This window comes from Phaseolus vulgaris, chromosome 2 (genome assembly GCF_000499845.2).
Source record: "Phaseolus vulgaris cultivar G19833 chromosome 2, P. vulgaris v2.0, whole genome shotgun sequence".
Classification (NCBI taxonomy): domain Eukaryota; kingdom Viridiplantae; phylum Streptophyta; class Magnoliopsida; order Fabales; family Fabaceae; genus Phaseolus; species Phaseolus vulgaris.
The window spans coordinates 48,660,574-48,684,253 of record NC_023758.2 but is presented as its reverse complement, the minus strand read 5'-3'; the positions used below and the strand labels follow the sequence as shown (position 1 = coordinate 48,684,253).

Here is a 23,680-nt window from a genome sequence, read left to right as displayed (position 1 = left end):
TGAGGTCAGTATCCATTGTAGGGTCTAAAACAAGTTTATTTCCAATATTTCATGTCCCTAATGTGACAACTTACCTCAAAACATAACTATGCAACCAGTTTAATTCTTAACTAGGGACACTATTGTTCAATCAACTTCAATAACCAGACAGCTAACAAATTACAATTATAATACACAGCAGCGTGTATACATTTGATTGGTAGTGTAGGACACTGAGTATTGAATTAAAATACATTAATAAGTTCTTCCAGATTAACAATAGCACCCCATCACATGGGTGTAAGCAAACATGTTTATAAGGCGTTAAAAATGACAACCAAATACAACTAAGAAATAGTATTAATTTCAAAGTTGTGTTTAATCAAATCATATGGGAACTAAAACGAAACACATTTTCTTTTCTTTAAATTATGAAACCTGTCATTAAGTTACGACAGCGTGAAAATTTAATTAATCCATGAAGATTTGGGCATTTGAAACTAGGTAAAAATCATTAAACTCGATAATAAAGGAAATAACAAAACCTGCAAAACATATAATTACTGGGTCCTAGCATATGCTTAAAATACTCATCAACATTCAAAACTGCTAGAAAAAGCCTCAAGCCTCGACTCTTTCCTCTTCAAGGATGAGGGCCTTTCCTGTTGGCTTTGCCAATAAATCTGTGTACTCTTGGAATGGAGATTTAGAGAAGCGAGTCTCCTTCCAGAATTCAGGTGTTAGAAACCCGTAGGTTTTAAGCAGACAATCAAAAGTGGCCTGTAAAAACACAAGAGACATTATAAACACCAATGAACATAAATAACTAAGAACTCAGGGACCATTTATGTTTTCTTATCAGTTATTTAGTGTTTCAAATGCATACAAATGATTTAAAAAATTGAAAGTGGTGTTACTACATTGAGTGGGGATAGATGTAATAAGCAATAAATGCTACCCGACTTCGATAAACATATAGTAACCATCCAGAGATGAGTATGGGAAAAAAGGTAAAATTAATAAAAGTTCTCTCCTTGGTTAGATTTAGCCTCAGCAGAAGTTAACATAGCCACCTATGAAGAATCTTGTTAAAAATATTATAAAAATTAGCTTTCTGATAAACTAAACATAAAATAAAAAAGAAATTTATTTCCATTACTCCTCTTATATCATTTACCTAAAATTACTCATTAAGTTGATTAAAAGAGATTGACTAAGTTTAACCAGAACTTATATTTCTTCGTAAGGGAATTTATAGATGTAAATCAGACAACCAGAATTAAGCATTAGGCCATGTAATAGTAATGTAATAGCACTTCCATGTGACTGAAGGCAATGTAAAATTGTGCACAATTATAAGAGTTAATACAATAAACAAAAAACCATGACAACCAATACAATTAAGAAAGCACAAACGATGCAATCATCAAGTTACAAAAAAACAGTATCTATTGTTGCAATAATGAAACCATAAAAATGCAGTGAACATGGCAAGGGTTTTAGGGTGGATGATGAGATAAATTGTTGGTAAAATGAAAACAACATCAATTGTGCGAATAAAATCCTAACATTATTAGACTAAAAAACAACAAAACTAATGAAAACAAAAATCAACACTCGAGATAACTCATTTTCAGAGATTCTTCACACTAATTTAAAACTATCATAAATCATCCTTGACAAACATTATCAAATATACAAAAATATTATAAGGAAAAGGGTTAACCTTGACGAAATTTCCGAGGGTTTTGGTTGAACCTCTGGAGGAGGTGAAAACATCATCAATTCCGGCGAACTGCAACACCTTTTTCGGAACCCTAGCAGCGACAATACCGGACCCACGAGGGGCAGGGACCATGCGAACGGTGACGGAACCACACTTTCCGGTGACCTTGCAGGGAACGGTGTGGGGCTTTCCAATCTTGTTCCCCCAGTACCCTCTCCTAACGGGAATAACAGAGAGCTTGGCCAGTATAATTGCGCCGCGAATGGCAGTGGCGACTTCCTTGCTGCACTTGACGCCGAGACCGACGTGGCCATTGCTGTCGCCGACGACGACGAATGCCTTGAAACGCGTGCGCTGACCGGCACGAGTCTGTTTCTGGACAGGCATGATCTTCATGACCTCGTCTTTGAGAGTGGGCCCAACGAGGGTGTCGATGATTTGGTGCTCCTTGATTGGGAGTGAGTGCAGGTAGATCTGCTCCAGGCTCCGGATTTTACCATCCTTCACGAGGCGTCCAAGTTTCGTTACAGGGACCCACTTCTCCTCCTCGTCGCGGCGCCCAGAGGCCCTGCGGCGTCCTCCGCGTCCCCTGTCTCCGCGGCCTCGACCGCCGAAACCGCGACCGAAGCCGCCACGGTCTCCGCCTCCACGTTCGGCCATGTTGTTTGCGGTGTAGGAGAGAGGACAGGGAAAGGAGCGAGGGGGTAACTGCGCTTGTGAGAAATTGGAGAAGGTTGTTTCAGTAGGGTTTCTGGTTCGGTGTTGCTATATATCTATGTATGTAATGTAAGAGTCAGAGTAGGGTTTTCGTTTTGCTTTCTGTGGTTTCCGGGTTTGGGAGATGGGCTGGCCCAACAATTTCTGGGCTCGTGGTCCATTCTTTTTGTTGGGAGTGTTTCTTCCTGAATGCATCCCTATGTTTTTCTTCCTGCACCCCCACAATTTTTAAAATTCTCAAGTTAGTATTGGCCTTTTTATTTGAAAAGCACATTAGGGATGAGTTGTTTTGCCACTTTTCTTCTTCTCCGTTCGTTGGTGGCGTTGGTGGAAGCTCATTTCAGCTCCGTGGAACAAGGTGGAGGAGTAGGTTGTATTGTCAAAGTATTAATTAGCTTTTAGAGGTAAGAATTGAGTTTTTTAAGAGGTTGGGTAGTTATGGTGCTTTTAGGTTCCTAGAAATCAGGATCTGGAATTATGCTACAGATTGATCAATCTGGAAGTGAAAATATGATTTATGAATTGGTCATTTCGTAAGTAAAACTTTATAATTTTCTGAATGAAGGGGTGTTTTGGAAGCAATTTGTTGATTTACTGATTGTTATATCCATAAACAGTTTTTTAGTTATAGATTGGTGAATCCATAATGGAATTTTTTTTGCTTAAGTGTTGGTGGATCCATAATGCAATTCAATACAGATAACTTATGGACACACTTATCTATAAAATTATGTTGTAAATTAACTATTTTGGAAAACAAAAACAATAGGAATAAGATGAAGAGACACTACCAAATCACTAGAGATACCACCAAGCGAAACTCGCCTCATAATTCTTGTGTGATGAAATAAAGTCGTCGTGTGCAAAGAAAGAGAAAGAAATGGAAAAAATGTAAGTTTGTGGTGTGCGTAAGAAAAAAGAAAAAAAATGTGAGTAATGTGTTTTAGGGTTTTTAAAAAATAATAAAAATAATTGTCTATGCATAATATTGTACGGGTGCAGGATGAAAAACGTAAACGTACAGGAAAAAACTCCCTTCTGTTGGTTGTTGTTTTCCCTTTCTCATTTGTATAAAGCATCCCTTCAAATATTTAAAAAGAAATAGTTCCTATAAATATTTAAACGTTTTCAGTTTTTACACTGAAAAATACGTGATTTTAGTATGAGATAAAATAAAAACAGCATTAATTTTCCTAAGTAAATTGAGATAAAATATATTACATTCTTATACATAATCAAAATCACAATTGATTACGTCGGTGTTTCTTCGTAAATCTTTGGTTCACAACACAAAAAGATTATAAATATACATTCTTCTCGTTTTTCTTGTTTTTTTTTTCTTGTTTTTTGTGCTTTCATCACTCTCTAATCTGTATAAACAATAAATTGTGGGAAACAAACAGAGGGTAAGTGATGAATCATTCATGCACTTATTTTTAACTATAAATTAAACAAGTAGCATGAGTGATTTTGAATGGATGTTTAACTTTAAAATCTTCATTGAAATGATGAATCCTTCCCAAGTTGAAGAGGACTGCATCAAAACTTCATTGTCCAGTTACAGGCACACTAATAGGTCTAATAATAAACAAAGTAATAAGTTTAGTTTCAAAAAACACATTAACAACTTACTTATAGGCGGATTTGAATCAAATAAGGACACAAACTGATACCAACACAAACTGATACCAACATGGTTACATATATACATATCGTTTCTAAAATGTAAGACACATGAACAAAAATCTATGTATTATATAGTTATTAATTATATAATTTGACAATAAAAATTTAAGTGCACAAATATGTTTCAGTTATTTTTGTAACATAAATTTATTTTTTATGGTTCGTTCAAAATTATTTGTCTCTTATTTTTATAATCATAATAAAAATTTATACAATAAATTTGAGTTTTTAAAAAATTAATGTATTTTTTCTTTTCAATTATGTTAGAATTATTAAAAATTCAACAAATATTTATTGAATTTGACACTTCACTTATACGTAACTCTACAAGTGTCATTATTTAATAAATGTATTTGACCCAGACACATTATTTAAGAAATATATCATTTAGAAAGACGTGTTCACTTCAAATGATAGATGTTTCTTAAAAAAAAAATCAGGTGTTTCTTACAAAAACTCATCATCATCCCTACCATTATAAATATGAAAAGACACTAAATTTTTATTTTCAACAAAATGTTTAAAACATAAAATTCAGTTTTAAAGATATCACCATTGTCAACACACCTAAGCCATGACATGGATGAATGACAAGGTTGGTTGATTCACGCACATCAATGTTCCAAATGTAAGTGGGCTCTTGTCGTCAATAGTGGATCGTTCTGAAATTTTGTTAGAAAGACACAAAAATTCATGTTACCCTCATCTGGTCCCACATAAGATACCTCATCCATTTTGTCTCATAAGATACAAGGAGAAAAAACGTATAATACAACTTGAAACACACCATTTGCACATGGTTATGAGACAACATGCGGTCTTCTATTACAATCCTATCTATTAAGATAAACCAACTAAAAATTGAAACATCAACACAATCAAAGTGATAAACGCTTCTTACCTTAACGACTTTAATGAATGTATTTGGTTTCATTTGAAAAACCTAAACCTAGACAATTGGAAACCTCAATATCAAGGTTATCAGATTTGTGGGAGGTCTATAAACCCAACTGGTAGATTCATAAGAGTCTACTTCATACAAAAAATTTTAAAAAAAAAAATCATGATCAACCCAAAAATTCCCAATTTGCCAAAAAATTCTCAATGTGCCCAAAAATTTTTAAACTCAATCTAAAAATCACCTTAAACCTAATCAGCTAAAAAGCTCCAACTCAATTTTAAAATCCCTAACCTTAAATTCAATATGTCATAACCTAATATGTCATAACCTAATTTACTAAACCCTATGAAAGAGAAACACAAAACCTAGGAAGAGGTGTGCAATGCAACACTATGAGGCGTGCGACGAAGTAAGGCGAGGAAAACAACGACAATGATGAAGATGAGAATGTGAATGCAACTTGTGAACTGTTTTGAGTTTTTTTTTTCTACATGCAGTGACTCAACCTCGAACTTGTTACTCTACACCGAGTTTATTAAGTTTGACCGAGTCTACTGCAAATTTACTTAAAAACACAAGTCAACTCATGATCCTACCGTAGACTCTTAAACTTGTAAAGATTTACGAGTTAACCCTAGGTTTAATAAGATTGCTCAACATAAAGTTAACCACAGGTAGAAAACCTTTAAACCCTTGTATTTCTTCAATGAAGAAAGAACAATTATACGTAAGCTTTATTCTTTAAAGCACATCTCATCAACGATAGGAAAGTCAATTCTAACTAAACACGTTGTGGGAGATATGGTTCAGTCTCCCCCCTTAGCACCGTTATCCTACTGCCTGAACACCGAAGTCTTCCAAATATTAAGGTTTGAAAAGCGACATCTATAGTATAGCTTGAACCATTTAAAAATAAAGAAATCATCTTTGCTTCAACTAAAAACCAAATAGAAAAATCCATAAACCAGTTCATGAAATAAGTTGGAAATTAGACTCACACACTTTCCATTGTTAAATAGGACAGCTTTCAAATTACAAACAAAGGACAAATTATTCAAAACAGAATACTATATCTCCTCTCTAAGCAGCTTTCCTCCTTACCTATATTTTCTCTACAGAAGCAGTTAAAACAATGACAGCTAAACCGAGCAAATAGGAAGAAGTTACATTCTTTAATGTCTTGACATTATCTACATATACACATCAGCAGTTGAAAACCATGAGCTATTTTACAGTTAAGCTCAGCTTGAAATTATATTTTAGGTCTTCTTTAGTATTCTGTCACACCTGTTCATTTCCCTTCAGAATATTGAACTTGCAAAGAGGACAAGTTGCATTCATCTTTAGCCATTTCACTATACATGTAGAATGGAAATGATGGTTACATGGAAGAACATGAAGTTCTGCTCCATCCTCATAAGAAGATATGCATATACAACATTCCTGAAAAGAAAAAAGAATTTTGATTAATTACTTTCATAAATCTTTTGAATGTTATTATGGCAATGTACAAATTACATATTTTTCCTTTTTGAACAACCATAAATTCACAAAAAGAACTCATGAAACTACAGCATGAATCTTTATATGCAGTGACCAAAATAGAAGTTAAAGGAACCATCTCGCAGAAATGATTAACTACTTTTAAGGCTGAAAAGTTAGTTCAGTCGAGTAAAACATACTGCATCATCGGGTGAAAGTATTCGTTCATTCACTGAGTAACCATTGATGGTCTCCACAGGAATCATTGATCCACCTCCCTTACTAGGTGTTTCTTCATTGCTTATCATTTGAAATCTGAATTTCGGAAGTACACTGAGGTCCGATTCCGATGCACCCTCCTATAGTCTCATGAAATCAGGCAATGAGATTGAAAGCCAACAAATATTTGAATGTGAAAATTTATAATTAAAAAAAGAGAAACACGTACCTGTCCTGCAACAGCATAGAGAATGGCAATAATACAGGGTAAACAACAACAGAGGGCAATTCCAATCAAGCATGCCAAGACAACACAAAAGATGGCAAAGAAGACATCAAATGCAAGAAAGACAACAGCCAACCTGTACATACAAATCCAAAGAAGAAGAGATTGAATATCAAAATAATTGCCTAATTCATCATGCAATCAACCAATTTTTGTCAACAAAATAAAAGCAATATAACAAACAAAAATAATTAAAAAAACTCCTTTGTAATTACTTTTTTTAAAGAAAGATTATTTATCATTTGCTTTGGTCTATATTTAATGTTTTAAATATCGGGGACTATTTTCACAAAAACAATAGGATAGATTAAGTAATTGGATAAGAAAAACAAAGGCCATAACTTTATGCATTAATAAAATAAGCATGGTTATTAGTAATTTTCATTAATAACTTTAAAATAAACATATCCTTCTTAGATAAAATAAATAAATAGGAGAGTTTCTTTTGTAAATTTTTGAATGAAAAATCAAGAAATACCTCTTTTGCAGGAAAAATATTCTCATACATGTATGTACATTATTAATGCAAGAGAAAATATTGTTTTTATGCATGTCGTGTCAATTCAATTAAAGGGTTAAAAAGTTAAATTAAAAGCATTATTCTTGAAATTCAGTTTAAATAAAGTCTTACTTACCAGTACAAACGTGGAGCATCTTGCAGAAGAACATCACCACCAGAGACAACCCAGTAAAAACCCACCATCCACCAAAGTAACGAAACCATGGTATTCAATGATGTGCATCGTTTTGTGAATCTGGAGATAATCAAAATCAGTATACCTAGTCAAGCAAAATATAACAAAGTATATAATAATAAACCAAACAATATGATGAAAATCAATATAGTAGCAAAGGCCCTCGTACAGTAAAAGACATTTAATTTTCTTTTCCCATAGTGAGTAATCCAACAGTTAGTCATCACATTACATAAATTGGAGCACAGCTTCTATACCAAAATGGTTTCATCCATACATCATCTATAACTACAACATTCTAGTATCATCTAAGTCACATTAACTTTTGAAGCAACTAAATCTAGCAAGAACTTGGTTCACATATCAGGATAGAAAAGTAGAGGGATTCCTTGCGTATTCAAATTAGCAACATGCCTTAGTATTCCCCTTTAGGAACAATAAAGATTTCACAATATCCAGTTGGTCATAGGCTCCAATCTGGACAGCCTCTTTGTTATGCAATAAGGCTGCCTACAATTACCCTCCCTCGTACCTTCGCTACCCAATAAGCCTCTCGCACCAAGGTGATACAATAGTTCTTTAGCAAGTTTAGGTATGTTGTGTCACAAGAACTTACCAAGGTCAAGACAAACCTAACATCGACAAAGATGCATACATACATATATACATATAGATAGAAAGATGCATACATACATACATACATATAGATAGAAAGATGCATACATACATACATATAGATAGAAAGATGCATACATACATACATACATACAGATAGAAAGATATTCACCGGCACTGTCCTCAACAGCAAGATTCAAACTCGCTTCTAATAGGATATGAGTCCTATTCTAACTAATTGGACCAGCCTTGGTAGCCATAATTGCGTATACGTACAGATATAACTGTTAATTGAAATATTGCAAAACTATTCATAATTGCATTGAGTCTAACATCTAGAAAACCTATGGTACTATACACAAACTATTAATCTAAACCCATGAAAACCAAAAACTAACAAATTAGCGTGTTTATAATTGAAATTCAGCTATTGAATTGAAAGGAAACTGAACGCACCCAGTGGAAAAGTAACTCTCGGAGGATCCAACATCCTCCTCGTCGCTGTCGTTGACGTCATCGTAATCGAGGTGGCCGCCGGACTCTTCGTCCCGGGGGACGTCGCTCCTCCTCCGGTACTCGAGCCACACCAGCGCAACGTGGACGAGGCACTGCAGCGCGTAGCCGCAGATCCACCACCGGATCGGCATGTTGGGCTTCTCCTTGACGGTGCAGGCGAGCATCACCACCGAGACCACCACGAAGGCCATGTTCCACGTCACGTCGAGCGCCACCACTGGCTTCGAGTACGTCCAGTCGGCGCGGCGCTCCTCGAGCTCACGGGCCGCAGTCTCCCGGACGACGGCGGAGTGGCCGCGGCGGCCTAGGAGGAGCGCGAGGACAGGGAGACGGGCCGCGGCGGCATCGGGTCGCGGGAGAAGGAGCGGCGCGTGGGGCTGAGGGGCGGCGTTTGGCGATGACATGATGATTGATGGCTAGAGAGAGAAACGCATGACTGAAAGTTGAAACGACAAAGCGAAAACGGGTAATACAGAGGGTTTTCTTGTTCTTGTTGTTCAAGTATTTTAGTTGACCTTGAATTTTCTATGATTATGCTATTGGTTTGGTGGTTCAAAAATTAAATTTGTTTGTCATGTTTGTGTTTTTATGTTTATGATTTTATGTTTACGTGGATCCGTTAACACTTCATAAAACACTATCAATTTTGTTATGCCTATTTTATTTCTTCCTAATTTGATTAGGTTTAAATTTTAAGCAAGTCTACACTCTACCTAAAATTAAAATATGAATTCATTCAATAAAAGTAATCGTGTAATTATTTAATTAACATGATTATCCATTTTCCGAATAAATAAATAAAATGTTAAAGTTATGATTTATGAGGTTCAGACACTCTTCTTGATGTGTCATATCGGATAGACATATTGGACACCAATGCTCGTACGACACATATTGATGAAATGTCTAATTTAAAAAATATTTATTGGATTTTTAATAATTTCAATACACTGTTCTAACACAATTTTAAAAAAAAATACATTAATTTTTTAAAAACTAAAACTTGTTATATAAATTTTTGTTATGATTAAAAAAAATTAAAAAGCTAATATTTTGAAACATCTTTATATAATTATAATTATATAATATATAAATGTATGTTGTATGTATCTTCGGGTCTATTGTGTAAGTGTGTATATTTTAGCGATTCTAGTGTGTTTTCAAGATATTATAAATGCTAAATTCACAAATATTAGTTCAATACACAATATTAAAATATGTTTATAAAACATTTAGTTAATTGAACGAAAAATTGTAGTTAGGTGTGAATTTTAAGAATGTGAAATAATATTCTTTAAGTTTGTATATAATTTATAAAGGCTTTTTAATAAACTGGTCGATGGGTGAAGTCAAATAATAATCCAAAATTATAAAATTATTAATTTAAAAAAAAAAGTACTTTGACTTATTCATATAAGATGTATTAAACTAATGTATACTAAACTAAAATCTATCACTTCAAATGAAACTTTTTTCTTTTTTTTTTAATCGTGTAACTTGTTTATTTAAAATGTTGCACTTTGAAGTTTATCAACTTACGGGTTAAGCCTATGAGAAATCAGTTATTATTATGATATAAGAAATCAGTTATCATGATTGGTGCTTTAAATTTTTTGTATTTATAAAATTTTAAACATAATGTCTATTTTTTTTATCTATGTATTGCTAATTCTTTGTTTTATAAAGAAAAAAGTTGGTGATTTTAAGTTTTCGTTAATTGAATAAGGAGATATATGCACCACGAGCATTTGTCTCTTATGTTATAGTAGAGAGATTACAAGCATAAGCAATAGTGTTGTGAAAATGAATTTTTACTATTTTTTTTGTTGAGTTTTTGGTAAATTTAGGTATGTTATTTGTAAAATAAATTTTAAAAAAATCTTCTAATTTTGAAAGTTATGTTTGATGATATGATTATGTTTTTATATCTTTCGGTGTGTATGTTGTGTTGTTGTTCTCTGATTATTCTCAAATATAGACTTATTTGATTGTGTTGTTTTTTGAATTAGTAGCTTTTGTTAGAAGGTTAAAATGTTTAAATTTTATCTTATTTTTCTTCTTATTTCTTATATAAGAATTTAGTCACCTATTTATATCTATTTATTTATCGCTGATAAAAAATATTATCTATAGGTTTAACAAATTGAGTTTGTGTGAGTTGTATATAATTATAGGTTTTAAGAATAAGTCAATTATAGTTTATAAAAAATACAAAGTAAATTATAAATATTTTAACAAGTAAAACAAGAAACACAATGTTAATCGGTTCCAGTTGCATCAATCAAAACGTGTAGATATTAAAATTAAGTCTATCAACGTCAAAAACAAATTCTAATTAAGTTTATAATTTTCAAAATTCACTGGAATTAACATACTTTAGAATAGAAGAAAATGTTACAATAACATAAATTTTTATAAATTAAGTGTAGCATATAACTCATGCTGTTACACTAGTTATATAAAATATACTCAACCTCAAGTTCTTTTATCAACATTTTACTTTTTTTACTTTTTTCTAAAGTGGAGAATGAATATGACCATGATCCAAAAAAAAAAAGTGTGTAGTATAAGAAAATTCCCGCAATTACATACATTTTAATCTAAAATAAAATTATTAAATTAAAAAAATATTTTTCAAGAAATATACATAATATTTTTTAAAATATTGTACGGTTTGTATTTACAATTTTGAGTTCGGTATCATACTACTCAATGTTCATGGATAATTTTACTTTTACTAACTTCTTCTACACCAATGGTTACTATCAAAATATCTTAATTTATTTTTATAAAAAAAATAAGCCTATACTCTATTTTATAATAGAAAGATTAATATTTATTCATTTATTTCATCCTTACAAACATGCTAATATTAGTACTAACACTATATAAATCTAACTCTTGAAGCAACTATTTAGAACTTTTAAAGTTTTTTATAAGATTTGTCGTAAAACTCGTTCTTGAACTTGATTAATCACTTTTTCTGTTCAAAATCAGTGAATGTCCTATATCTATTAGTGATAAAAATATTTTATAATATATAATAATTATAAATCTTATTTTATATGCTGAGTCTATAAAGTTGAATTAAAGTTAAATTTAATTTTTAAATTTATCAAAATAATAAAATCTATTATAAGGAGAATTTTTTCTCCTTATCAAATTATTATTATCGTTATCAAATTATTTTGTCACACACGGCTTAATAAATGTTTAAATAACATCATATATATATATTATAATGACAAAATATATTTAAATATTAAATTAATTGATTGAGTAATAAAAGTGTCACTCTTTTAAGATCGGATTTTGAATGAAAAATTAAAGTTTTAGTCCTTGTACAATTGCATATATCAACTGAAATTTATTTATTTTTTAGAAATTAAACTAAAGAAATATGTACTATTTTTAGGTTACAGTTTGTATCGTTAAAACCTATAGAGATTAAAATCGAAGCTTTTTTCAAAACAGGAGCTGATTTTTAAATTGATTTTCACTGTACTGGCTAAATAATTAATTAATAATTAATTAATAATATACCCTAAAATTATTTGTTTATTTTTTGATTTTGCATTGGTCAGAAAACGAAAGTGTTTGCCCGCCACTATCAATTTACGAAAGCCTCCCCAAAACCCTACATTTTTCTCACTCCTCTCTTCTCTTCTCTTCTCTTCACTGCAAAAACTTTTTCTTTTCCGCCAATTTTCAATTTTCATTTTCCGTTTGATTCTCGGAAAAGCCACAAACGAAAGAGGGTTTTGAATTTCATTCCCAAATTCAGATTAAGCTTCTACCGAATGATGTCGTGGGAAGATGAGATTGTGATGCGCGATGTCACGAATGCGGGGCTTGTTGTCAGCGATCGCATTGGTCGCGAAGTTTCCTCTCAGCTCGACCTCGAAGAAGCTCTAGAAGCTTCCAGATACACCAGCCACCCTTATTCCACTCACCCCCGAGAGGTATCTTCCCAAAATTTTAGGGCTCGTAATTGTTTTTCTCGTTGTTGGGTCTCTCTGATTGGTCTTTCGTTTATCCATTTTTTTTCGTTAAAATTGAGCTATTAGGCTTAGGAATCCCCAGTGTGAGCATACCCAGAATAATGTACGGGAGGGGGAGGGCTAAATTCAACATTTATTAATGTAGACATGTGAAGCAAGCCTTATGAACTGCTTTATTTTCGCTTCACATGAAAAAGTCATATTTATTTGGAAATGGTTAAATACGAGGGATAGGTTTTACATTATTCAGTGCCCAATACCTCCTAGTAAGAAGGGCACGGTAAATTGGAGAAAAGAAGAAAGGCAAGTTGCACTAAACTTCCCCCTGAGCTTTCGCCCAACTTTCTATTGATACCCTTCCCTTTATTTGCTCCCTATATTAACCCCTCTAGCTGTTTGAAAAACAGTATACTAATGCCTTTTATACATTATACCTACCCTCCTTGCTGAAAAACAGCATACCGTGTGTACCCTTGTGAGTGACTTTGCAGTAAATGTTAAAAAAAGTAGGGGAATCATGTGCAATCTCAAGAAACCTTAGGGAGAATTAGTGTAATTTCTGAAAAATTAATAAATGGATAACTGGTTTTAGAATGAAATGGCTATTTGATATTTGGAGATATTATAGAGGAGAGGAATATTAAAATGACAATATGGATTTGGATGTGGTCAAGGTTTTAAATTGCAGTTATGGTTGTGGTTTGTTGCGTTTCTTGATATTGCCGTAGACAAATGTGGCTGATGCTGCCATAACTGTAGTTGTGTTGTGGTTGACCCTTAAAAACCATGATGTTATGGTCATGGACTGTTTTTAAGATTGTGGGTATGTTTGTTAGCATATTTAATGAACTGATGGTTCATTTAGTCTTTCCATCTAATGATGTTATTTAATGTCATTTCAGTGGCCCCCTTCCGTTGAGGTAGTGAATACCTGGGAGTTGCCTCCTGTGCTCATCGAAAGATACAATGCAGCTGGTGGGGAAGGAACTGCTTTTTGTGGAATATTTCCAGAAATACGGAGGGCATGGGCGTCTGTGGACAATTCATTGTTTCTTTGGCGTTTTGACAAGTGGTAAGTTCCATGTGGATGAGTAAGAAAGTTATAATTTAGATAAGAGATTAGACATTTGCTTAACTCATTTTTGGAATGATAGCTGTCTTTTTAGATTTTCTTGGTATGTAGTTGCTTCCTACCTTTTTTATTTGGCAGACATTGAAGCAATGGAAGGAATTCATATTTATTAGAGATCTATTCCCTCTGACCATATTAAAAAAATGTTATTTTCCCTTTTTTATTTATTTCACCTTTTCAATGCTTTACATCTATGACATTGCATGGAGTATTATTAAAAATGATGGTCCTCTTCAATAGTTTACTGGGACAACATAGACAAAGCTTTTCGAAAAGATTTGTGGGTGCTAAATGTATAAAGATAAACTTTGTATGCATTTATTTTCTTGAAGTTTCTGTTTATGCTAGATTTTTTTGAAGTACAGCAACTGTTCTATAGTTATTTTGACTGTGAAACTGTTAATGTACAAAAAATTGGTAAGGGATGATCGCAGGGGAAATAGATGTTTGTTTAGTTGTTACTTATTCTAAAAAAATTAGAGCTATTTACTAGAAGTCATATACATGTGATGGATTACTTCTAACATAACATTGTTACTTCCATAGGGATGGCCAATGTCCTGAATTTAGTGGGGAGGAGCAAGCCATTTGTGCAGTTGGTCTTGCAAAATCAAAACCTGGTGTTTTTGTTGAAGCCATCCAATATCTTTTAGTTTTGGCAACACCTGTTGAGGTAGTATAACCATTTTATATTTTATTGATTTTCCCAGGACTTGTGGACTCAAATATTGTACTCAAGAACTAGTTCTTTATGTTTTTTGCCTAAACGATGTCCTGTGTGCTGTTTTTTCTGATCAAATACTGTTCATTTTGTTTTTTCCTTGTAGTACAGTATCTTCTTCCCTTTCTGAATCATTTAATTAAATGTTTCTGAATTGTTGTTCAATTGTTTCAACATGGTTTTATGTGGTTCTCTCTCTGTGGGTGGTTTGAATAGTATCTTCTTGGTTTGCTGGTAGCCTGGTAACTGGTACAAAAGTTAGCTGCTTTCCTTAAACTTTTCCAGTAGCATTCATAAAGATCATAACAAGTTTGGTTAGCCTTCTGAATTATTTACCTCTTCTTTTCTATTCCAGTCCATGTTGCTAAGCAGTTGGAGAATTTGTATGGCTCAGTCAATAAGGTCTTTATATAATATTCTTTTATTCATGTTAAAGTTATTTGGTGGTCAAGTGCTTTTCTTCTTCAGGTTTGCTCAATAGAATTTTGATTTAGCCTCTATCAATCTAGATGTGCCTTCGTTTGAGCAAAAATGTAACTTCCTGAGCTTTAGGAAATTTTGGTTTTAAAGTTCTTTGGTTTGAGTGTCATGAGAATCTTGCCTTTGGTACAGTTTGTCAATAACAAAAGTGGTTATTTAATAGTTGAAATTTGCATTGTGTGCTTGTTGTTTTACAACTTGCATGATAAAGTTGTTAATTTACTACCTATCACCATTTCTCAAAGGGTGGGTATGTATCCTGGAATCTTGTCACTATCACATGTGATTGGAACAAATCATGAAAAATTAAGCAGGATGCTGTCATTGGAGTAGTGTCTGAATTTGTCTTATTAAATATCAAGTCAAATGCAGTTTTTTCATTGTGTGTTATTTTTTTTCATTTTATGACAGTTCATTTTAGAAGATGTCCGTATAAATCTGTGTTGTGGTTTTGTTAGTTAGATATTCTATTTTTGCTGCTAAGTTTTTTAATACTGTATCAGTTTTCTGGGACCTGCTATAATCTTATTCTATAAAAGGGTTTTGTATGATAAGTTCCCTATGAATGATTTGCAGTATGTTCTTTCCAGAACTCCTTGTGGGAGAAGTATTGTTTCTTACCCCACTCTTTTTATTAGTTAATTTTAGTTGGAGTTTGTTGCTCTGGAGGAGCAGATGGCTCAGATCCGTTCGCAGAAGTTACATTGCAGCCTTTGCCAGAGCATACAATATCATCTGATGGGGTTACAATGACTTGTGTAGCATGTACTGACAAGGGTCGCATTTTTCTTGCTGGTCGGGATGGCCACATATATGAGGTTCTTTATTCAACTGGCTCTGGATGGCAAAAACGCTGCCGGAAAATCTGCATCACTGCTGGTTTTGGAAGTGTAATTTCGAGGTACTTTTTTTAGTAATTTTTTATCTACAAGTTATTGACATTCATGCTTGATTGCAAAATGATTTTTTACAATCATTGATTGTATATGCCATTTTCTAAACGGTATATAAAGTTACCTGATTTTTATAGCTAATAATGTCTTGTTAATTCCTTAGTAATTTAATATTACGTGTTATTTGCAGATGGGTTATACCAAATGTATTCAATTTTGGAGCTGTTGACGCCATCGTTGAAATGGTTTTCGACAGTGAGAGACAAATACTGTATGCACGGACTGAAGAGATGAAGATTCAAGTTTATGTTATAGGACCAAATGGTGACGGGCCGTTAAAGAAAGTAGCTGAAGAAAAAAATCTTGTCAATCAGAGGGATGCACATTATGGAGCTAGACAATCAACAGGATCAAGAGTCTCAAGTCGATCTCCAAAGCCATCTATTGTTTGCATCTCACCTTTATCTACACTTGAATCAAAGTGGCTACATCTTGTTGCTGTTTTATCAGATGGTAGAAGGATGTACCTATCTACCTCTCCTTCTAGTGGAAGCTTGACTGGATTTAACACCAATCATCACAAGCCTAGCTGTTTAAAGGTTGTCACTACAAGGCCTGCTCCTCCTTGGGGTGTTAGTGGAGGTCTAACATTTGGAGCAATGGCTCTTGGTGGTAGACCCCAGAATGAGGATCTCTCCCTGAAAATTGAGGCATCTTATTATTCTGCTGGAACTCTTATCCTATCTGATGCATCATCTTCGACCATGCCTTCACTTCTTGTTTTGAATAGGGATTCAAGCACACAGTCACTGCCATCAGGTAATTTAGGAACAGGTACCAGGAGTTCCCGGGCATTACGGGAGTCTGTATCTTCTTTACCAGTTGAAGGACGAATGCTTTCAGTGGCAGATGTGTTACCATTGCCAGATACTGCAGCTACTGTGCAGTCTCTATATTCAGAAATTGAATTTGGTGGTTATGAGAGCTCTATGGAATCATGTGAAAAGGTGTCTGGCAAACTCTGGGCTAGGGGAGATCTCTCAACCCAACATATACTGCCAAGAAGAAGGATTGTTGTCTTCAGCACCATGGGCATGATGGAAATTGCTTTTAACAGGCCACTGGACATTCTAAGGCGGCTATTGGAATCCAACACTCCTAGGTCAGTTTTAGAAGATTTCTTCAATCGTTTTGGTGCAGGTGAGGCTGCTGCAATGTGTTTAATGCTAGCTGCAAGAGTAGTGCATTCTGAAAACCTTATCAGCAACGTTATTGCTGAGAAAGCAGCTGAAGCTTTTGAGGACCCAAGAGTTGTTGGTATGCCACAACTTGAAGGTAGTAATGCATTATCAAACACAAGAAGTGCTGCTGGTGGATTTAGCATGGGCCAGGTTGTTCAGGAAGCTGAGCCTGTTTTTTCAGCTGCACATGAAGGGCTGTGTTTGTGTTCATCTAGATTACTTTTTCCCCTGTGGGAACTTCCTGTAATGGTTGTAAAAGGCAACTTAGGTCCTTCAGGTGCCCTAACTGAAAATGGGGTAGTTGTGTGCAGACTCTCTGTTGGGGCAATGCAAGTCCTTGAACAGAAACTCCGATCGTTGGAGAAATTCTTAAGATCAAGAAGGAACCAGAGGAGGGGACTTTACGGCTGTGTAGCAGGATTAGGAGATCTGAGCGGTTCCATTCTGTATGGTAATGGTTCGACACTAGGTGCTGGTGATCGCAATATGGTCAGAAACTTATTTGGTGCTTATTCCAGAAATATGGAGTCCAATGGTAACAGAACAACTAATAAAAGGCAAAGGTTGCCTTATAGTCCTGCTGAATTAGCTGCCATGGAGGTGGGCCTACTTATTTAAATGTTTGCATATGTGGTATGTTTTGTAAGTTGTTAGTTTAGTTTCTTCTCACTTGGGGTTGTTGTGCTACTACAGGTGAGAGCAATGGAGTGCATTAGGCAGTTGCTCCTTAGATCTGGCGAAGCCCTATTTTTGCTTCAACTTCTTTCACAGCATCATGTGACTCGATTAATTCATGGATTTGACTCTAGCCTTCAACAAACATTAGTTCAGTTGACATTTCATCAACTAGTTTGTTCTGAGGAGGGTGACCAACTTGCTACAAGACTTATATCTGCTCTCATGGAGGTAAAACCCTGTTTTGGGAGCCATGAAGGAGATCTCATCTACAAGAAGTTTACTCATTAATGGTGTTTTCATTATTTTTCTTAAATAAAGTTTTGTATCTTCTATAATAATTAGTTTCCTAAACTACATTCTCTACTCCAGTATTATACTGGTCCTGATGGCAGGGGGACTGTAGATGACATTAGTAGGAGACTGCGAGATGGCTGTCCAAGTTACTATAAGGAGTCTGATTACAAATTCTTCTTAGCCGTGGAAGCTCTGGAGAGAGCTGCTACGACTATAGATTCCGAAGATAAGGAGAATCTTGCGAGGGAAGCATTTAATTCGTTGAGTAAAGTTCCAGAATCTGTAGACTTACGAACTGTTTGCAAGCGTTTTGAGGATTTAAGGTATATCCTTTCTTTCTTGTGCTCTCCATTTTCATGGCCTATGGATTATTAAGCCTTTAATCTGACAGTCAGATTGTCTTGCCTGTTGCAGATTTTATGAAGCCGTAGTGCGCTTACCTCTTCAAAAGGCACAGGCTCTTGACCCTGCAGGTGATGCTTATAATGATGAAATTGATGCACCTGTCAGAGAACAAGCACTTGCTCGCCGTGAGCAGTGTTATGAGATAATTATCAATGCTTTGCGATCTCTGAAAGGTGACACCTTGCAGAAGGAATTTGGCTCTCCCATTAGATCAACTGTTTCACAATCTGCTCTTGATCCATCCTCAAGGAAGAAATATATATGTCAAATTGTTCAGCTGGGTGTCCAATCTCCTGACAGAATTTTCCATGAGTATCTTTACCAGGCTATGATTGATCTAGGTCTTGAAAATGAATTGCTAGAGTATGGGGGTCCTGACCTATTGCCATTTTTGCAAAGTGCTGGTCGTAAACCTATACATGAGGTTGTCTATTAGCTCTTTCTCCCCAATAACTAATTGATGACTGCTGTTTATTAGGTCAAAATGTTCAAATATTGTGTATTATAATTTTGGCTCTATATGTTTTGCCTGCATGCAATACTTCTCACATTATTTCTTTGAAATTTTAGTCTTTTGTTTTTCTGGATCTGCTAGGTTCGTGCTGTCACTGCGACAACTTCTCCAATGGGGCAATCGGGAGCACCAATGTCAACTAATCAAGTCAAGTACTATGAACTTCTGGCACGATATTATGTCTTGAAACGCCAACATATGCTTGCAGCTCATGCACTTCTTAGACTTGCTGAAAGGCGTTCTATTGATGGAGTTCCTACCCTCGAACAGAGGTTAATCAAATTCTTGCTTTCCTTGTCATTACTATCTCTTCTCTCGTTTCCTTTGAAACTTCCGAGTAGTTTGCCACTTTATTGCTGCAAACCTGGTTGAGATAGACAACCATACATAGAGTGAACCCTTACAGCATAGTTGTTCTCATATTGTGAATTCTAAGTCACTGAAATTTTATAGCCATTTATATCTCCTAGATGGATTTATTTTGCTCAACTTGCATTTAGCTTTACTGAAAGCTAAAGCTGACACTTGATCTAACCTTTGTATATAGAACATGGAAATTGATTCCTGATTCACTATTTGTTCTCAAGTGACTCTTGTTTCTTATGTGCTTGTGATGACTCAAATTCACAAACATGTCCATGACTGTACTAGCAAGATTCAGCATTTTACTTGTGTCAAATTGATATCCTTTTCCACTTAAGACCTCTACATCGCTCTCTGGAATCTACCAGGATTACTAAATTAGTTTTTATATGCTTGCATGGATATCTTATAGTTTTTAATTTGTACAATTCAGGTGTCAATACCTAAGTAATGCAGTGCTACAGGCCAAAAATGCAACTAATAGTGATGGGTTACTAGGTTCTGGTCGAAGTTCCATTGACAGTGGGTTCCTAGATTTGCTTGAAGGGAAGCTTGCAGTTCTCCGGTTCCAGATAAAAATCAAAGAAGAACTGGAGTCTATGGCTTCCAGGTCTGATGTTTTACCTAGCACATCAGGTTCTACCGAAAATGGTGTAATCCCTGAGGGTAGTTCTACTGATGTTGATATTGTAAATGCTACAAGAGAGAAGGCAAAAGAGCTAGCTTCAGATGTGAAGAGCATTACCCAGTTGTATAATGAATATGCTGTTCCCCTTGGGCTCTGGGAGGTACTTCCATTATCTTTTTTCGCTATTTATTGATTTGTTTTTATTTTATTTTGGGCTAGATTTGTGCAACTTTAGATTTTTCTCTTTTGCTTGTTCACATTATTTTTAATTTTGAACTCGAAGAATATCTCTAAGAGTTTGATATGAAAACTACTAGGTATAAGTACAAGTCTTTTTTGAGCTTTAGTGTCTAGATATTGATGGCAACCGAGATTCCATTGGTATAGGAAAGGGATCCTTGCCCAAGGAAGAAACAGCCCCTCTTTGAAGTATATTCCAGCAGAGGGCATGTGCTATAATATAATAACTGTTATGTTGATTGTTCATGGTAGGAGTTATGCGTTGTTTTGTGCTGGATGTTGTAGAAGTTAGGATCAGTTATTTATTAATATTAGTATGGATGGAGTAGTAGAGTAGTGATATGTTTGTAGAGATTCCTTGTAGCTTGGACAGAAAAATCTTCGCTGTAGGAGTATGACTCTGGGACAACAACTACCACAGTATTGTCTGTATTTTGTGTGCTTTAATAATGCTATTCATCAATCTATTAATTGGTGTTCTATCAATTATTCTGATCAAGTTGTTTGTAAGTGTTAATTTGTTGAAGTAGGGAAGCGAAGGACGTGTTATTATTTTTGAAGAAAGAAAAATAAAGGATTTGAGGTTCTCATTAAATTTAAGTTTTAAAATTCCTTTTCCACCTGCTATGTTCAAGTTCTAAAAGCAATGATGTTACGGGAACTAGTAACTTTATTCATTCCCGTTCATCTCCTTTTTCTTCCGATTATTTTTTTTAGCATAACCAAACTGTGAAATATACTTATGATTTCTTTTCTTTCCAATGATACAGAATTATATTCAGGGAAGTTGTGACCTTTTTTCTCTTTTCTCCTGCAAATCCTTTCTCTATTTTCAAACCAAAAAGCCATTACAGATTTTGTTGCATCTGCTACTATACTGCTGGGCGATTTTGTGGGTGTTGTTTTGTAGTATTTTTGTTGAAAAGGTTGTCCTAATATTGTGAAATTTCTTTATCAAAGCTCCTGTTAACAGTTTTTCATTTCCTGCTTTTCCTTTAGATATGCCTGGAGATGCTGTACTTTGCCAATTATTCTGGTGACACCAACAGCAGCATTGTCAGAGAGACGTGGGCTAGACTTATTGATCAAGCTATATCAAGAGGGGGCATTGCTGAAGCTTGCTCAGTACTAAAAAGGGTTGGGCCCCGCCTTTATCCTGGTGATGGAGCTGTTTTACCCCTTGACATTATTTGTCTTCACCTAGAGAAGGCTGGACTGGTACATCTGCCTATTTACTAATTGATTTTTACTGTAAATGCTACTTGAGTACCTCTGTATATATACTCTCTTGAACACCTATCAGTTCTGTCAGGCAGGATTTGGTTGAATTATCTTATATACGAATTCATGTCTTTCTGTAGGAGAGGTTGAATTCAGGGGTCGAAGCTGTTGGAGATGAAGATGTTGCAAGAGCCCTTGTTTCTGCTTGTAAGGGTGCAGCTGAACCTGTATTGAATGCATATGACCAATTGTTATCGAATGGAGCTATTTTGCCATCCCCTAGTGTTAGATTACGTATGTTGAGATCGGTTCTAGTAGTACTTCGAGAGTGGGCAATGTCTGTATATTCTCAAAGGATCGGTAGCAGTGTTGCTGGGCATTCCTCTCTAATACTAGGTGGAGGATTCTCATCGGAACGTGCTGTCGCCAGCCAAGGAATTCGGGACAAGATCACAAGTGCTGCAAACAGGTTCTCTTCTTTACACTTTCATGTATTCATATTTTTGTTATCTGATTTCTCAAATCTTCATTGTATAGATGCACTGTTTATGTGCAGTTGAAGTTGTGATCTGATTGAGTTTTCCACATGATACAGGTATATGACTGAGGTGCGGAGGTTAGCCCTTCCACAGAACCAAACAGAACACGTCTACCGAGGTTTCAGAGAACTTGAAGAATCGTTTATAAGCCAACATTCATTTGATCGATTTTGATGTTTGTTGCAATATATAGTGTTGTATCAATTGTTCTTATCATATAATTATTTTCAAATAAGAAGATTATAATTTTTCACATGGGATGTCATCATGTGATTCTTTTTAATACAATCTCGTGTATCAATTAGAAATATCATCAGCTGCATTTAAGCTTTAAACGTTTCATAATTCTAACTGTTTCATGAGAATACTTTTCACCAACAAACAAAAATTAGGTATTTTTAACCATGATTCCGCGTATGAAATTTTTGTTACTAAGCGACACCTTTTCTTTCTAAACTAAAACACAGTATAAATAAAATAAAAAAGAAGGAATATTTTAATAGAAAATCAAATACAACAAATTATTCTATTTTTTTAAGAAAAATCTCTAAATAAAATATTTCAAAAACTTAAGAATTTGGTCTTTACAAATAAAGTTAAAGAGATAAAGACAGAAATAACAAAATCAAACCCTCAAAAAAGAAGAATTTGTAGACGTGAAGGCCACAACACGCTTCAAAGAAAATGGAAAATAATATATATATATATATATATGTATATTATATTTATATGTATGTATGTATATTATATTTATATGTATGTATATTATCCAATACTATTTGGGTAAACTAGTATAACATTAGTTGGTTTAATTAATAATTTAAGTTATGACATGAATTTGAGTTGAAATTTATTTGATTTGTATAATATTATTTTTCATAAATAAATATTTTGTCATGCTTCTACATAATATGGGCTCTTTTCTTATATGACAAGAGATGTTACTCAAAATAAAATAAAATAGTGAAAAAACTTTGTAATAGCAAATAGAAATTCTCCTTGCACCATATCACTTCTAACTTCTAACACGAAAAATTAACAATTTTGTCCTTAACATTCTGGTTATTCATGTCCATAACATAAATAATACATTTCTGGATCTGTTCATTCGAAATTGATAAGTGACTTTCAGTCACCATGCGTAATCTTATCAAGACACTCAACAATGATTTTCGGATGTCAAGATCTGAAAGCCCTTTTTTATCTTTTGAATGCGAATATATTAAATCTACACCGAATGCTTTTGAATATCTACCACTTTCCGGACATCGATATCCAACAACATCTTTGCACCCCACCACAACAAACACCTCCATCACCTCCACTCAAAACGCTTCCACCACAGCAAACAAGCTTCTCTGCAATAAAAAATAAAAAATTTAAAAAAATAACAAGGATAGTTTAAGATTTAAAAAAATATATTGGGTGTAGATTAAAATAGATCAATTAGTCATAAAAAGATATTAATTACAATAAAGTCGAATTTATAGTGTTGATATTCAAAAAAT

The 23,680-nt window shown here is 34.3% G+C and overlaps 3 protein-coding genes across 3 annotated transcripts; 1 reads left to right on the top strand and 2 right to left on the bottom strand.

The window, feature by feature from the left end:
• Positions 1 to 378: 378 nt before the first annotated feature.
• Positions 379 to 2,493, bottom strand: LOC137812971 (small ribosomal subunit protein uS5w-like). The gene is made up of 2 exons (XM_068615234.1): positions 1,706 to 2,493; positions 379 to 759 (listed from the first exon to the last, which is right to left on the bottom strand). Exons 1-2 carry the CDS (start codon positions 2,363 to 2,365, stop codon positions 601 to 603), a joined length of 819 nt encoding a protein of 272 aa, XP_068471335.1. The 5' UTR covers positions 2,366 to 2,493; the 3' UTR covers positions 379 to 600.
• A 3,468-nt stretch (positions 2,494 to 5,961) lies between these two features.
• On the bottom strand, positions 5,962 to 9,398 carry LOC137812959 (E3 ubiquitin protein ligase RIE1-like). The gene is made up of 5 exons (XM_068615220.1): positions 8,763 to 9,398; positions 7,632 to 7,751; positions 6,940 to 7,072; positions 6,692 to 6,850; positions 5,962 to 6,452 (listed from the first exon to the last, which is right to left on the bottom strand). Exons 1-5 carry the CDS (start codon positions 9,224 to 9,226, stop codon positions 6,291 to 6,293), a joined length of 1,038 nt encoding a protein of 345 aa, XP_068471321.1. The 5' UTR covers positions 9,227 to 9,398; the 3' UTR covers positions 5,962 to 6,290.
• Positions 9,399 to 12,409: 3,011 nt separating this feature from the next.
• Positions 12,410 to 22,485, top strand: LOC137812958 (nuclear pore complex protein NUP155). Its single transcript, XM_068615218.1, has 13 exons — positions 12,410 to 12,784; positions 13,726 to 13,895; positions 14,502 to 14,628; positions 15,795 to 16,057; positions 16,240 to 17,890; positions 17,984 to 18,196; positions 18,338 to 18,585; positions 18,677 to 19,091; positions 19,263 to 19,453; positions 19,978 to 20,332; positions 21,412 to 21,630; positions 21,774 to 22,102; positions 22,229 to 22,485. The coding sequence occupies exons 1-13, from the start codon at positions 12,623 to 12,625 to the stop codon at positions 22,344 to 22,346; spliced, it is 4,461 nt and encodes a 1,486-aa protein (XP_068471319.1). The 5' UTR covers positions 12,410 to 12,622; the 3' UTR covers positions 22,347 to 22,485.
• Positions 22,486 to 23,680: the final 1,195 nt, after the last annotated feature.

Coding starts and splice junctions, on each gene's coding strand:
- LOC137812971 (XM_068615234.1), bottom strand. CDS start 2,365: ATGGCCGAACGTGGAGGCGGAGACCGTGGCGGCTTCGGTCGCGGTTTC. Junction 760..1,705: donor CCCTCGGAAATTTCGTCAAG/GTTAACCCTTTT, acceptor GTGTTTTTACAG/GCCACTTTTGATTGTCTGCT.
- LOC137812958 (XM_068615218.1), top strand. CDS start 12,623: ATGATGTCGTGGGAAGATGAGATTGTGATGCGCGATGTCACGAATGCG. Junction 14,629..15,794: donor TTTTGGCAACACCTGTTGAG/GTAGTATAACCA, acceptor TCTTTTTATTAG/TTAATTTTAGTTGGAGTTTG. Junction 18,197..18,337: donor TTATATCTGCTCTCATGGAG/GTAAAACCCTGT, acceptor TCTCTACTCCAG/TATTATACTGGTCCTGATGG.
- LOC137812959 (XM_068615220.1), bottom strand. CDS start 9,226: ATGTCATCGCCAAACGCCGCCCCTCAGCCCCACGCGCCGCTCCTTCTC. Junction 7,752..8,762: donor GAGAGTTACTTTTCCACTGG/GTGCGTTCAGTT, acceptor GATTATCTCCAG/ATTCACAAAACGATGCACAT. Junction 6,453..6,691: donor TACTTTCACCCGATGATGCA/GTATGTTTTACT, acceptor TTTTCTTTTCAG/GAATGTTGTATATGCATATC.